This window comes from Triturus cristatus, chromosome 5_1 (genome assembly GCF_964204655.1).
Source record: "Triturus cristatus chromosome 5_1, aTriCri1.1, whole genome shotgun sequence".
NCBI lineage: Eukaryota > Metazoa > Chordata > Amphibia > Caudata > Salamandridae > Triturus > Triturus cristatus.
The window spans coordinates 473,204,895-473,220,654 of NC_140587.1; the positions used below are offsets into that span (position 1 = coordinate 473,204,895).

A 15,760-nucleotide genomic window follows, 5' to 3' on the forward strand; every position below is an offset into this window, starting at 1 on the left:
GGCCCAAAAAATTGATAGGCCTACAAGACTAACACCAGACCCCCTAATGGGAGTCAATGCCCCGGCCCAACAAATCAAACAATTCACCCTCCCTTCTTTTCAGCCACAGACGTTTTTTTTAGTAAATGTCCCTAAGATTGTTCTTAGCAGTAGCCTGGAGAATGCTGAATCCTTGAAAAATAAATCTATTCATTGGTTGCGGCATGTTAGGGGTTGCCGCTCATTGATCTAACCCTGATTAATTCTGATCTGGCGGAAAATCTATTGGCACTAGAGTATAGGACCTGTGCCCTGGACTCTACATCCATCCAGATCAGGCGTTTTCAAACAATTTCTGCAGCAAGGGCCCATGACAATGTGTTATCTCTGCCCAAATGCAGAGGGTCCTCACTTGAGGCGGTTGATTGACTACGGCAGGACTCATATGTAAGTCAGGTTTTAGAACTTTCTTCAAATTTTAATATTCTAAGTTCCCCTGCTATTACTCAATCATGCTCTGTCCCTGAACAATCCCAAGTTAGAGTAACAGCTAATAGAAATGGTAGTCCTCCGGTTCCTAGTACGAAGAACTACGGGTTGGCAGCAATTTGTGATACTTCTGTTCCACTTTCTATCCCATCCCCTTTGGTTCAACCATCTTCTTTGGGAAATGGTTTTTCTATTTCCCAGCTCAAGATTCTTTCATGGAACGTGGCTGGGCTCCAAATCAAAATGTCTTTACCTGACTGGAATATTCTGATTGAGGAACACCATATCTGTATATTCCAAGAAACATGGAGCCTAGCACCACTATATAAGTCTGGCTACACTTGTTTTTTTACATCTGCTGTACATACGGGTAGGGGGCGGCCTTCTGGAGGTCTCATTGTCTGGGTCAAGATTGACATAAACCGTGAAATAAAGGTGCAGCAATGTGTGAGCCCGGATATTATGTGGCTTTCGCTCAAGGGTGCCAATGGTGGTAAAACCCTTGAATTCTTTAACGTCTACATAAGGGGGACTTCAGGGGGAAAAGCATCAGATATTGTTATGTCGTTGGAACAAGAATTATCCAAACGCCACCTAGATTCATATGTTATGATAGCTGGGGATTGTAATTGTACCTTCGAGCCTTTAAGTTCTGAAGATTTGTTGGGGGTAGATGAAGACGACGCCAAGTGGGGTAACCCATTGCTAAATATACCCCCTATTAAGAAATGGTCACAGGTAGCAATACAGATTAGTGCTCTTACCTTAGAAGTAGGTCTAAGGGCTGCGAATGGCAGAACACCTTCTGATGTCGCTGGGGCTAATACATATAATAGGGTGTCTTGCCCCTCACAAATCGATTATATACTAATCGATGTCAGATTTTGGAGATTTATAATAGACATGGAAGTGATCCCTTCTATCGATAGTGATCATAATACACTAAGCCTGACAATAGATTAGCTCTGGGCTCCTTATATTCCTATAAATCAGGGGACAAGCCCTCTTATGAGGACAAAAGACTTGGCCCCCTCAAACTGCAGTAGGTGGCACAAGAGTCTCGAATGGCTGAGATCAAGTGTATACTCAGCGAAAGTTCATCTAAACTCCGTGAGGCCCAGAGTGAAGAGGACAGTCTGTTTAGGATCCCTGAATTATATGGAAGCATGATGACTCAGTTGGGGTCTCTATTTACTATAAAGAATCACGCTGGCAATCAAGCCAAATGTCGCAAAAACTGCCGGACTTGGTTCAAGGCGGACTGCAGACAGAAGAAAAAGGCCTTGATCTTAACGATAAAAAGTAGACATTATCCCTCAGTTAGGGACACTAGAAAGGATTATAAAAATGCTGTTATTCAAGCTAAACGTGATTGGGAGGAGACACACTGGCAGAATCTAAGGGATGCAAGTGTAGCCAGGGATCCCAATCTTTTGGGATGTGGTTAGGCGGTTGGGCAACAAAGAACCTGATCTAATCCCTAACCACATCACAAATCAGGATTGGTTTAACCACTTTGGGAAACTTTACTCGGGGCCCAGCCTAACCTCTCAAGATGGGTCTGTCGGCCAAATAAGTGGTTACCCCACTCAGGATGTCATTATTCTCTTTAACACAAAGGAAATAGAGGAAGCCATCATGAAAATTGTCCCAGCAAAAGCCGCAGGCCCGGATGGCGTCCCGGGTGTCCTTTTCCTTGCAGGCCCCCTTAATTGGGCAATTTATATTAAGGTTTTAATCAACTCGATTGTAGAGGGTAGTGCAGTACCCGACTCATGGAAAGGTGCAGAGGTGGTACCTATTTTTAAAAAAGGTGCCAGGGAGGACCCTGCCAACTACTGTCCAATTAGCTTGATTGATGCTATGCAGAAAGTAGTTGGCAGGGTGCTGCTTCAGAGAATCCACCATTGGGTAATTGACAAGGATGTTCTTTCCCAGTATCAAGCGGGTTTTAGGGCTTGTACAGGTACAGTGGTTCAAGCATTTAGATTGTTGCTAATCTATTGGAAGGTTGTCCTAATTGGCAAGGGCAGTCTTTATCTGGCCTTTATTGACCTGAAGACTGCCTTTGACCTAGTGCCCCGAGATCGGCTGTGGCAGCTACTAGGCGAAATGGGGATTGATCCTATGATCCTGAATCTGCTTATTCGCCTTCATGCGGGCAATTACGCCCAAATAAGGTGGGGATCTCAGGCACAGAAGACAGACAGGATCCCTGTAAATAGAGGAGTCCGCCAGGGTTGTGTAATGGCGCCCACCCTATTCTCTTTATTTATTAATGGGGTGGTCAGCTTTTTACAAGAATTTCCATTGGATGCCCTGTCTCTGGCAGGAGACAAGGTTCCTACCCTGCTCTTTGCGGATGACACTCTCCTCCTGTCTAAAACTCCGACTGGGCTCCAGAAGCTCTTAGACAGGTTCCATCTGTTCTGTAAATCTAGGGGGTTGGTTATTAACACCACCAACACTAAGCTTATGATGTTTAATCCCTACAAGCCACATAAAGTTAATTTTATGCTAGATGATACACCCTTAGAGCGTGCCCTAACGTTTGGTTACCTGGGGATTTGGCTTGCTGAGAAAATGCACTGGAGGCACCATATTGACAAAATGCTCTTGAGCCATAAACGTGTGGTAGGAACACTTCTTAAAGAACATCGCTCCTCGCAGAGCAGACCTGTGGCTCCTGCCCTCACGATTTATGCAGCTAAAGCTGATAGCTCAGCTCTCTATGGTGCTGAATTATGGGGCTTCAACAATGTCGATGGATTTAGTAGATCTGAACATGCATTTTTTAGAGATCTAGTGATGCTTCACAGCAAGGTACCCCTAAAACCCCTGATGAGTGATCTGGGTAGGCGCTCCTTTAAAGATATTGCTAGGCTGCGGCGCCTGTTATTCTGGGCCAGCCTGCATCGTACCCCAGAGCTTGGCAGCTACGCCTCTGCGCTTACAGAAGTGATGGCTATGGAGGGCAATCAAAAGATTAGTTGGTTATCTAACCTCAAAAAATTGGTTTTGGTGCTTGGCTTGAGGGACTCGTGGGATAATCAAATCCCACCCAGTAAGGTCGACCTAAAAAAGCTCTACTGGGCTTGGGTGGACGCACAAGAGCATTGCAACCCAAGACTAGGAAGACTTACAGACGAATTTTATTTACATAAGCAGCACATATTTTTAGAACCCTATTTAGATTTTATTCAGATACCATGTGACAGGGCACTTTACATTCAGTTCAGGATAGGTACTCTCCCGATACGAGAACTAACTGTAAAATGGAGTGACCCGTATCGGACAACAGTGGATTGCCCGTGCTGCAAGGCGCCATCTGAAACTTTGGCCCATTTCATGTTTGCTTGCCCTGCTTATAAGAAGGCAAGAACAAGATGGCTATAACCTATTTGTAGTTCATTGGCCACTCGTGAACACAGGGTTGCTTTGCGTATACTGAAAACGGATGCACGGACCCTTTTGGCCTGCGGCGCGGGCAAGTATCTTGGCCGTGCCTGGATAGTACGGCATAAAATACTACGCGCTACAACCTAGATGAACTATTGTATTTATAGCGCATCTCCTGTTGCACTTCCATTTATATATTTGCCCTATAAATTGAAAATAAGCTGAAATTGAACAAATGTATTATCACATAAAACCTTTTATCTGAAATTGCCCATTGTTATTTTAGTATGGATATTTTTAATTGCTGTTTTTATGGATTGTATGTATTTTAGACCATGTTTTATCTCACAATTTGTACTTTTATTACGTCTGTTTTTATGTTATTGCTTTTAAGATACTTGTTACCTAATAAAGCTACTTTTTGACTTTGACTTTGATTATGAAATTTTAACACTGGCCCTCACTGAGTGGACACTTTTCAAAATGTGATAAAAATCTAATTTGGGGTAATTTCCTTCATCTTTTTGACTAAAACATCCTACTTTATAGCAAATACTGGACATTTTGAAACAAGAAATTGTATATAATTTTTTTCTTACTGAATAATTTAAGTCAATTGATGTAAGTCTTACATATATTTTTTGATAATAATGTTTTACCTTACAACTGTTCTGTATCTAGAACAAACTTAACCTTGATAATAGAGATTGTAGCAGCTTATCATCAACCTGTAAAACAATGTAGTCTGGATTGACATACATGCTTCTTGTATATTGCAATATGTATATTGTCACTGCATGATATCAGAAAATTGTACATATCTATTTGATCATTTCTTGTGGTGGAAAATTGTATTTGTTATGTTACGATAAAAGTGCAATTCCATCATAATTTTTGCTGTTTTTTTCAGGTGAAAAACTGTTATAAGTTTAAGTGTGCCAGTATTGGATTAGATTGGCAAGCTTTTTAATTATTCCCCTTTGACAGGTTTGGAACCCCCAGCATATTAAACGGTATTGAAGGAACACATTTAATACAATTTAAATTCATTATTTGGACTTTAGTCTGGCCATTATATGTGTAAAGAAAGGGCTTTATTATGTGGTGTGGTTGTGCGACATCACCATGTAATAAAGGCACAATTCCATGTCCGGTCCCGTCAGGTTCATTTGCAGAACTTTAGCTCAGTCCTAGGTAACTGTGGCTGAGAGCCGTCCGGCTTTATAAAAGGAACAAGTGTAAAGCATTTAGAAGTACAAAAACGGTTGAATAATATGAAAGCACAACACAATAAGCATTGACACCAATTTATAAGAATAGCTTGATTTGTTATCTTTAAATAGACACCTAAATGACAAAACTCCACAGGTGAGTTCCAGAGATATAAATAAAAAATAAAAATAAAAAAAATCATACATTGTCATATAGCACAGTATATAACTGAAATTGACAGCAATTTGGGGCTACCATGACTAGCTATTTAGGGTCAGCCATGACAAGAAACTTGAAAACGGCTAGAAATGTACTCACGTGTTGACAAACTCCAGCAAGGGACCAGTCACAGGTACTAATAAAGTCCAGTTGAACAGTTACCTGGCAGTTAAAGCAGTCTCTAGTACACTTCCAGTGTCTATGGGTGAACTGCCATAGGAATCAATCAAGTGGTCCTGATGCAAGGGATGCTGAGCATGCTAAACCAGTGTCGGGGCTCTTCATGGGGCTAACTCTCTCTCCAGGAAAACGGTGGGGTGACTTTGAATTCAGGAGTCTATGCCGTTTGAAGTCTGGGTGAAGTCCAGCCAAAAACCAGTTGCCATTAGTCTACTGGTCTCCTATGTCCGCAAAATCAGCAGTTTCCTTCAACTGGCAGTTACTTCCTTGCTGGGTGACCAAACTATCATTCCTTGGTCCAGCAGGCAAGAATGCAACTTTTGGGGGTCAGAACTTTGTCAGGCTGCTCTTCGGCAGTCAGAAGCAATCACGCATTCTTGCGTATCATCTCACCAAGGCAGGCTTCTACAACTTTTGTGGTTAAGTGTCTGTAATAGAGAGTCCCCCAGATGACTCTTGGAGTCAATTCTGAATCTGGAGCTGGAGAACAACATTTCCTCAAGCAGGACACCACAGACTCAGAACTCTTGGATAGCCCAAGGTGCAGCAGGTGCAGTCCAGTCTTTGGTGCAGCCTCTCTTTTCTGGGTCCATAGATCACCAGGGCAGTCCTTCTTCGGTCCTCTCTCCAGTACAGACATGATTTGAGGTCTAGGTGCCACTGTTATGCCCACCACAAGCTCAAAGAGTTTGGACAGCTAACTAGCCAATTGGCATACTAGGTCCCTCCTTTCTGATGACAACATCCTGTAAAGTGTGGCATCTAGCTATCCCAGGGTACACTATTCTGCCCACTTTCAACATGACATAACCCTGATCTTGTTGTCTGGAACTCCCTAGCCTAGCTCATCGGTGTGGCTGCTTGGGGGATTCACTACCCTTGAAAAATGGTTCCGCAACAGCTTTTTTCTGTGTCTGAGATGCCGGCCTGTCTTCTAAAACAAAAGAGCACCTCCCCTTGTGTGTGACTAACATTTGCCCTTAAGAGGCAGTGTTAAACCTGGCATACTTGGTGTGGTTTCCCCCTAACATTTTGCTTTCACACCTGTTTTTCCTAACCATAGGACTCTGTGCTCTGTACCACTGCTAACCAGTGCTAAAGTGGTTATGCTCTTTCCCTAAAACATTGTAATATTGGCTTATGCCAAGGTGTCATATTTAATTTTCTTATAAGTCCCTAGTAAAGTGGCACTATGTGTAGCACTTTAAACATGTCTCAGGCTTGCCATTGCAGAGCCTGTGTGTTCAATTTAAACTGCCATTTCAACCTGGCAACGTTAGCCTTTTGCCAGCCCAAATCTTCCTTTTTAATTCATATAAGCCATCCCAAGGTTGGTCCTTGGACAGCCCAGAGGGCAAGGTGCAATGTATTTAAAAAGTAAGACCTGTATTTTTAGGTTTACATGTCCTAGTAATGAAAAGCTCTTAAATTCGTTTTTCACTACTGCAAGGCCTATCTCTACCATAGGATAACATTGAAGTTGCCTTAATACATTTGTTAAGTGTAATTTCCAAATTGGCAGAGATAGCTAGTTCATGTTTGGTGTCTCTGGAATCCTAATTTAAACTTCTAACTTATTGTGAATTCAGATTTTAAATTGCAGTTCTGAAAATGCCACTTTTAGAAAGTTGGTATTTTGTTGCCTTCGCCATTTGGTGCCAACAGCCTGTATCTGGTTAGCATGACTGCATGTGGGTGATAGTTAGACTTTGTGTATTTCTCTTAAACAGCCATACACAATGAGAGCTTAAGTGTGACTGGATTGGCCATTGCGGGCAGGATGGGCAGCAGGATCTGGGCACAGCCCTACTTATACTTGAATAGGATGTGGCCTGTCTAAGGGCTGCATACCCCTGTAGTTAGTCTGGAGCTAGGGAAGCAAGACTTATGTGCACTTTGAATGCATGCCTCCAGAAGCTTCTCCCCATGTCAAAGGCACACCTGTGTATAAAAGAAGGACTTCAGACACCAACTCTTCAGTATACTTCTGGACCTGTGGATACTCTGACAGGAAGAAGGACTGTTGTGCTGCTAGAAGGACTGCCACTCTGCTTGACTGCTGCTTTAAAGGAACTGCTGTCCTGCTGTGCTGGCCTGCTACCCTCTTGCCTTGGGAAGAAAGACTCGACCTGCAACTTCATTGTGAAACCAGAAACCAGACGGACTCAAAGGCCTAGGAAACAGGTAGGATACTGTGCCTCACACTCCAGCAAGGGACTTTGTTTAAAGAAGATTCTGTATTTATTTATATTTGACTTGCTCTGCGGGTGAGTCAAATTCGAACAGACACCCAATTGTCCTTTGACAAAATCAATAAATGAATAAAGCACAAAACACGGGAATATCTTTTGATGAAAATACAAAAATATTTATATATATATAGATCTAGTTAAAAGGAGTACACAAACAATGAATTCAGCAATAATTTATGAAAGAGGTGAAATCAAATTTGTCCTACACTTCATGAAGAAAACATATATTCCAATAAAAATGATGACAATGACATATCTCCTAATGAGAATAATGATCACTTGAATACAATCAATATTTTGGAAGTAGATGATGGAGTCAACGTTTCGGTCTTAAATGGCGTCAGTCCGTCAGACCATCTTCATATATTGCATATAAGGAAGGACCCTATTCTAGTCGGACTCAACACGATAAATCCTTGTCGTGGAGATTTGTTCAAACAAGCTCATATAAATGTCAGAGCTATCACTGATTCTCAGATTAAGGTCAATCCAGATTTATGGTGGCAATTTAAAGCTCAATTCAAATTGGTGGTGGCAGTTATAGGAGGGGATCTCGGCTCACCCAATTTCAGTTTCCCAACTGTATCTATCGGGGGAAAGATGAAAGCTGGCTTCAGTCCAGAAAAAAACACGAGGCGATTGACCTTGATCTGAGGATCAGTGATAGCTCTGACATTTATATGAGCTTGTTTGAGCAAGTCCAATATAAATATAAATAACTACAGAATCTTCAGTCACTTGTAGGCACCTTGACCTGTCATTGTTAGATTCGCCCAAGCCTCCAAGGGTATATTGGGTTTCCCCTGCTATTACATCACACACCTGCATGCAGTTTGCCCCATTGCATTATGGTAAATGCAGTACAAATTTGTGCTACTGCATTTGTAGTCTGTAATTTTTCGCCTAAGGGGGTGCAGCTAGTGCTGTATATCTCTAGACATGTGTTTCGGGGTTTAGCTCTTCATCAGTAGATAGCAGCAGGCTTTTTTCTAGGGTTCCTGGGAATGATGCAAAAGTCCTCTTAGGTCTCAGTATCACTCACTTGCACAGAGGTGCATCAACCAGAGCTCGTCCACTTGCTGGCTCAAGGGAGCCTTTTTAAACAGGAAACAGTTGGGAGCATACTGCCTCACACTCCAGCATGTAGTGTGTCCCATTGCATTATGGTAAAAGCAGTACAAATTTGGGCTTACTTCATTTGTAGTCTGTAATTTTCCCCTAAGTTATTGTTGTATATATCTAGACATGCAATTCTGGGTTTAACCATTCATCAGCAGAGAGCAGCAGGCTTTTTTTCGGGGGTCGCTCTAAATGCTGTTAAAGTCCTCTCAAGTCTTTGTACCACTCACTGGCACACAGGTGCATCAAACAGAGCATTTACCATAATGGATTGGGGCCATCTGTGCTGGGATGTGAGGCAGTGTGCTCCCACCCCCCTTATATTCGAAGGAAATCAAAGGGCTAGGGTGTGTAGTGTGTTTTACAAATGTTATGATTGATTGATTGAATCTTTTGAGCTCTTCGCAAATGGGTCAGTTCACACCGGAACCATGCAACTCAGACGGAAATTCAGTGCGAGCCACCACCAGCCCATCTCTTCACACAGCAAGCATCGATTGCCCGTGGAGGACCGCCACATGGAACTACAGCCTGTCCATCTGCCAAACCCAGCCTGCTTTTCACACCACGCCGACCACCGCCTATGACGCTCTCTTTGCTCCTTGAGACCCTCTCCAACGCAAACAGGACTAGTGGCACAAAAATGAGAATGTAAAACTTCAGTGAGACTTATCTGGAACTATATCTGACCCGCGCTCCATCGCTGTTGGCCTGAACCTTTGACTTTGACCTGGTCTAGTGCAACCAGATAGCCACGGTTGGCACTTTATGCTTTTAGAAGGCACTATTTTACAGTTTATTCTTTACAAATACATAACTCCAGTTCTTCTGATTGGAATTTTGTTATCTTGATCTTGTTTTATTTATTACATTAATCTGGTGTGGGATCTTTTTGTGTGGTGTTTTTGCTTTTTTGCTGTTTGAAGTAAAATACTTTACACATTGCCTCTAAGTTAAGTCTGACTGCTCTGTGTCAAGCTACCAGGATGTTGAGCACAGGTTAATTGGGGTTTGCTTGTGCCTTACTCTGACAAGGACTGTGGTTGCTGCTTGACCAGGGCTCACACCCCTGTCAACCAACAACCCAATTTCTAACAGGCGGTTTCCCCTTTCAACAGCATTTTGAGTTCACTCCATGTTTGGCTATCCTGCCAGGAGAAGGTCACTCCTTTTCCATGTGTTGCTTCCTGAAAGACATCCACACTTCTGCCCTGGCGGGAAGACTGCTGTCTGGAGCACATTATTTTCCTGTTTCTGTTATTCTAAGTCCACTGTTATATTTTACCATCTCCACTTTCTCCATTGCCCCTTTTCACCCTCTATCTTCGGCCCTTTCCATTTTGTCTGCATTGTTTTCTTGTTACATTTATTTTCTTCACTGCTGTTTACTCTTTGCTTCTTTTCCACTGACCCCACTACACAACTTTCCTTAAATATGTTTGCAGATTCTCCTGTTTCTGATTTCCCCGCTCATATATTACTCTCCGAATGTCTGTTTTCCCTATCTGCCCCTTGTGGCTGCTTTTTCTTTTGCTGTGTCTCTGCATCACGTATTCAATATGAAACGTGCTCTTCATAGACTATCCCTTCTTGTACCTTCTCTTTGTCCAAACGAGGTTATAAGCTGCTTCATTCATCATAAAAGATGATAACTCTATGCAGTTTAATGCATGGTAACATCTTCACCCTGGTTCCTAATTTTCTGCTTAGTTTGGGATTCATTGATTACATTGTCTTACTTTGGAAGACGAAAAATTAATCGTTTCTTATTTGTAATTATTTCTTTGTAGATTTAAAGAGATGTAGCAAACCTGACTTGGTAAATAAGGGGCCTTATTTAGACTTTGATGAATGGGGTACTCTGTCCCAAGTGCAGCGACTGTCCCGTCTGCCTTATTACAAGTGCATTATAAGCTGTGACACTTGTAATACAGCGGGTGGGATATCCTCTATGTTTTGACAGAGTATCCCATCCACCAAACTCTAAAAAACATTCTAAGTCTTCAGATTTTAACTTTTGTACTATTTTTTGAGATTTCGCTGAATTATAGGCAACTCAAAAGTTTAATGATGGTTCTCATAGCTAGGCACTGGATAAAAAAGTGGCACTGGATCACTTCATGAGCATAGTGCAATAAGCGTAGTATTTTTATAATGATCAAATTTAGAGTTGTCTGCCCTAATCTTATATTGTTTTTTATATAAATTATTAAGGTGTCATACCCTGGAGCAGATGGATTTCCAAACATCATTGGTGGATCAGACCTTATTGCTCATAATGCAAAAAAGAATTCAGAGTTGGAACTCTGGCTACGTGAAGAAATGGAGGTAAGATAGTTATTTAAACCAGCAGTGTTTTCTGGCCTTTAATATATTAGGTCAGTTAGTCATCCAGCCAAAGACCAATAAGTGATATTCAATTTCTACACCTTCATATTTTTTATAGCATACTTTTGCAACCCATATCATTAGGACATGTTACCACTCTGGGATTTTTGGCTCTGTATTTCCTGCTTTTGTGCTAGAAACCGCAGTGGCCGGCACAGGTAAACGCGGTGGGGCGGGCGGGGTGGGAGGGGGGTTTTGTCAACTGACGACGGAATAGGTATATTTAAATAAATAAATAATGCCTATTCCGTCGTCTGTCAGCTTCCCCCCCGTCACGCTCTGCGCCGCCTCACCACGCTTACCTGTGCCCGTCCGCCGCTGGCTAGAAATGAGATCGAAACCTACTAGAGGTGTTTAGAGAGGACATTGTTGTGGCAAGCACCTAAAATCCTTGAGAATTTCATAGATAATGACAATACATGCTTAGCAAATCAACCTAAATGTCTGATGGCTGTATGCAGTACAAATATAGATTGCATATAAATATACTCCAGACTCCATATTAATATTTTAGAATGTTGACACGCGGTTTCTTTTTCAGTTTCTATGTGGTAAAAGTAGGGTGTACTTTAAAAAAAAAGTTAGTAATTTCATTGACAGTTGCACTGACGTTTGTTTTGCATGCTCTCTAATGCTGGGATCAACCGCACTGGGCAACCTTTGTTTGCTGCTTTTTGTGGAAGTAGCGCATTGTCTGCGTATAAGCCTCATTTGTGTTCTTGAAAGCCTCAACTCACACGGATGATGAAATCAAAACAAAGACATGGTGTTCAAGATGAGAAAAATAGGAAGAAAGCGACCAGTAGATATGTGTAAACAAGTTATGAACAGGCCAACGGCTCTATAAATCCATTCTTTGCAGTCAAAGTCACCAGCCTTTTTAGTCGACTACTGCTCTAATTAGAATGCTTTCATCCAATAATTAATTTAATCTCCTTGGAGCTAAATTTCATGATGGAAAACATTTCCTCTAAAGTTTACCCAAATTTCAATACCTGTTTTCACTGGATACATGAGCATAAGATATGTAAACTTTGTTTTACTGACGTAGCATGCCAGCAATAAGATGCAAGTTTTCAGCAGCAAGTTAACACACACTTTAGATTTCAGTCGCCACAAGACTAAATGTTCAGATTTGTTGCTTGTACCCTTATAAATATTCCCAGACAAATGTCTGCCTCCTGCTTCTGCCACCATGCCTGTTGGATCCCTACTGAAAGCAGAGTTTTTTAAGCTCCTATTACTCCTGCTGGATTCCATTCATGGAGCTGCTTCATTGTACCTCGCCCACATGTATTTCATATGATCCATTTAAAAATTGAGGGAGTCTGCACTCTGCTAACCATAGCTGACTCATTCAGATTCTCATTACTCATGCCTCTATCTCCCTTGCACCATGAATTGCGTTTCTCTCCTTGATGAGCTCTGAAGAGCCAATTCCCTGCTCCTTCTTCCGACAGATATCAAAACCAGCTGAAACATTTCCTATTGCCTTTATCCTCCTCCTCCCAATATGGTAATTGATTTATTGAATAACTTTGCCAACTGTAGTTCACATTGAGCATATTTCGTCTCTTTTTTTCCACTGTTCAGTATAACTTCCCACTTCTCACATGTGCTTCAAATCTCGCTATTTTATGAGTATTCGACGTCTATGTGTACAATCATGTCTACTTGTTTTTATGCGACCACAAGGATATGATGGACAGAGCGCTGAAACTTTTCAGACACTCACCCCCAGTCACTATTAGATCTGGGTCGAATCCATCATCATTCTTTAGCTCACTTTTCCCCCTAGTTCAGACCCAGCCATATGCAAATCAGTCTTGACCCTGTCCCTCATGGGAACAGTCAAGCCCGAACCACCAAGGCAGGTTTTCCCAGGACCAGAAACAAGCATCCTGCGACCAGTTTCGGGGTAACACCACTCAACAGCCAGGCTAGCTTGACTCTAGTGGCAAAGTGAGCAAGGGACCCACGTCTGGGCATACCCTGCCAACTTAGGGCGAACAAAGCAAGCACAAGGAGATAATGGATGGAGCGCCAAAACTTTTCAGGCACTCACCCCAGTCAATATTGGATCTGGGTTGAATCCATCATCATTCTTTAGCTCACTTCACCACCTCTTGCTCACTTTGCCACTGGAATCAATCTAGCCTGGCTGATGAGGGGTGTTACCCCGAAACTGATCCCAGGTTTCCGTTCCAGGTAAGACCTGGCTCGGCAGTTCGGGCTGGACTGTTCTCATCAGGAACAGGGTCAAGGCTAATTTGTATATGGCTGGGTCTGAACTGGAATGGCGAAGTGAGCTAAAGAACGAAGATGGATTCAACCCAGATCTGTGACTGGGGGTGAGTGTCTGAAAGTTTCAGCGCTCCGTCCATCATATCCTTGTGTTTGGTTTACTTGTTGTTATGTACAGCACTTTTTTTTCCCAGGGAGTAGTTAGCTATAATTAGTAATGCACAACACCTAAGAATGAAAAAAGCCAAAGACAGAGAGCTGATCAGGATAATCTCATTGACTGATGGACCACTGTTTCTTTACCTACCTATACCTGCTCGGAAAGCAGGGTTGTGAAAATACATCAGCAGATATTGGTGGTCATAAGCAAATGTATTATATTGCAGCACTTCTATAGAGCTTTTCTATTCATAGTCACGGATCCACTTAGTCATGTGAGTAGTGTTAGTGTCACATGTGAGGTCCTGAGAGTGTGCTCCAGGGTTTATGCAGTGTCAGGAAATAGCTTATTGTGCACGGGGTGGTAAGTAAACACATGTGAGGATAGTATTGCAAGCTACAAATACAAACTACTCAGGGTTGTGGTTTGATGGTCATCTGGATCTTGATTTTGAGATTATCCATCTTTTTACAGCTTTTGTGCGTTCTTTATGGTTGTAAAATGTCCTTATTCTCTGTGGGAGCATGGTCCACTGTATACATGTCTTTACCGAAGAGGAGCTTTCACCTATACAGGTTGGAAAAGGGGCATTGTAAGGAGTGTGCCATTGTTGATCTGATTCATTTTTGTTACTGTAGATTGTCAGTTTGGATTGCAGTGAGGATTGTCCCATCCCTTAAACTGTCTGGAGTGCAGTGTAAAAGGCTTGGAATTATATCCTTTTTGCAACGGCTAACTAGTGCAATGCCCAAAAAGCGAGGGTAATGCGATCCCGTCTGTTCAGGTTGAGGACTTGTCGGGTGTGTGTGGTCCAGATTCTTTGAAGCTTGTTAAATTATTTTCTTCAGAGCTGATGTATTACCATGTGCATAATTTACATGTGGCAATATTAATTTAGATGTGGCAGTATTAGGTCTTGTGACACTAATATCCTGTGTGACGGCCATAAGTGCTTTTTTGTTTTTACCTAAGTTAAAGTAGATGCTTACTGTCGTATTTGCAGCGATCGGTAAGACATAGGATCATGCTTTTGCCAGGAGCCAAAGGTGATCATGGGGCATTGCCATAGATATATATTTTGTGACCAAATATAACCCTCCTCCCACTTCACAGATTCTATTGGCAGCACCAAAAGAAAGAAAAAGTTATTTTAAGCATGGATGAATTAGAAAAGGTATAGCTTTATCTGTAGATTGTGAATAAAACTTTGTACTTCTTGAAATGGCATTGATAATGTTATCTAAACTTGTTTTTTATCTGTCTGAATCTATGGGATATTTCCTAAATAAATAAAATTAGTAGATTATAACTGCGATGAAAGAAAAGCTAAAGTGTAAAATCAACATATTGTAAAAGGAAAAACGTTTGCACATCACTCTGTTGTTTTTTTAGATGAGTCTGCAGTATATAAGTAGTTTAATACATTTTTAAACAAATTATATAAATATGACTGTAGGCACATTAAAAACCTATCCCTTTACTGGACGTAGTGTCACTGAAACCATTTTGAGAACCTGCTGTGTTTTCTACTGAGATAACTGAGTGGGTATGCTAGGGAATGGCATTACATTTACTATCAAGTTTGATGAATCAACCGAACTACCAGGCCTTGCAAGAAGATGGGTGGCTGTAAATACGCTTTTGAATTGCATAGATAGACAGATTCAGGTGAGAACAAGGAACACCACATGGAGCAAATTCGAGCAAAGTGAGAGAGATATATTTTGGTGAAAAGCAGTGGGTTTTCTGGAGTAAACAATTGGAATTGTGTGGAGCTGAGAGATACATGAATCCAATTTAGCAATAAAGTCTTGGTTGAGGAGAATCTTGAAAAGCAAGGTACAATCGGTATGATTGGTGTTTGTGAAGGTGGATATGATCACTGACAAAGTTGTATGATACAACATTGTTACCTACATCTCTTATTATCTCCTATTTCAGAGTTCACCCCTTTAGAGTATTTGCGGTTAAAACCTCTTCGGTAGCCTACAGGAATTCTCTCCAAACATACAACGTTCCTCAGTGGACTTTAGGTATATCATTACTTTGCCACATTGGAGTCCGTATACATTCCACAAAAGGCCCATTTCACAGCTTGAGCTGTCAGCAATTTGGAGAA

The 15,760-nt window shown here is 41.7% G+C and overlaps 1 protein-coding gene across 2 annotated transcripts in view; it reads left to right on the plus strand.

The window, feature by feature from the left end:
- NBN (nibrin) overlaps positions 1–15,760 on the plus strand; it is a 443,605-nt gene that overhangs the window by 338,523 nt on the left and 89,322 nt on the right. For both annotated transcript variants that reach the window (XM_085605307.1, XM_085605308.1), the window contains one exon: positions 11,064–11,177. In XM_085605307.1, coding sequence (XP_085461433.1) covers positions 11,064–11,177 — 114 coding nt within the window. The remainder of the gene's footprint in view (positions 1–11,063; positions 11,178–15,760) is intronic.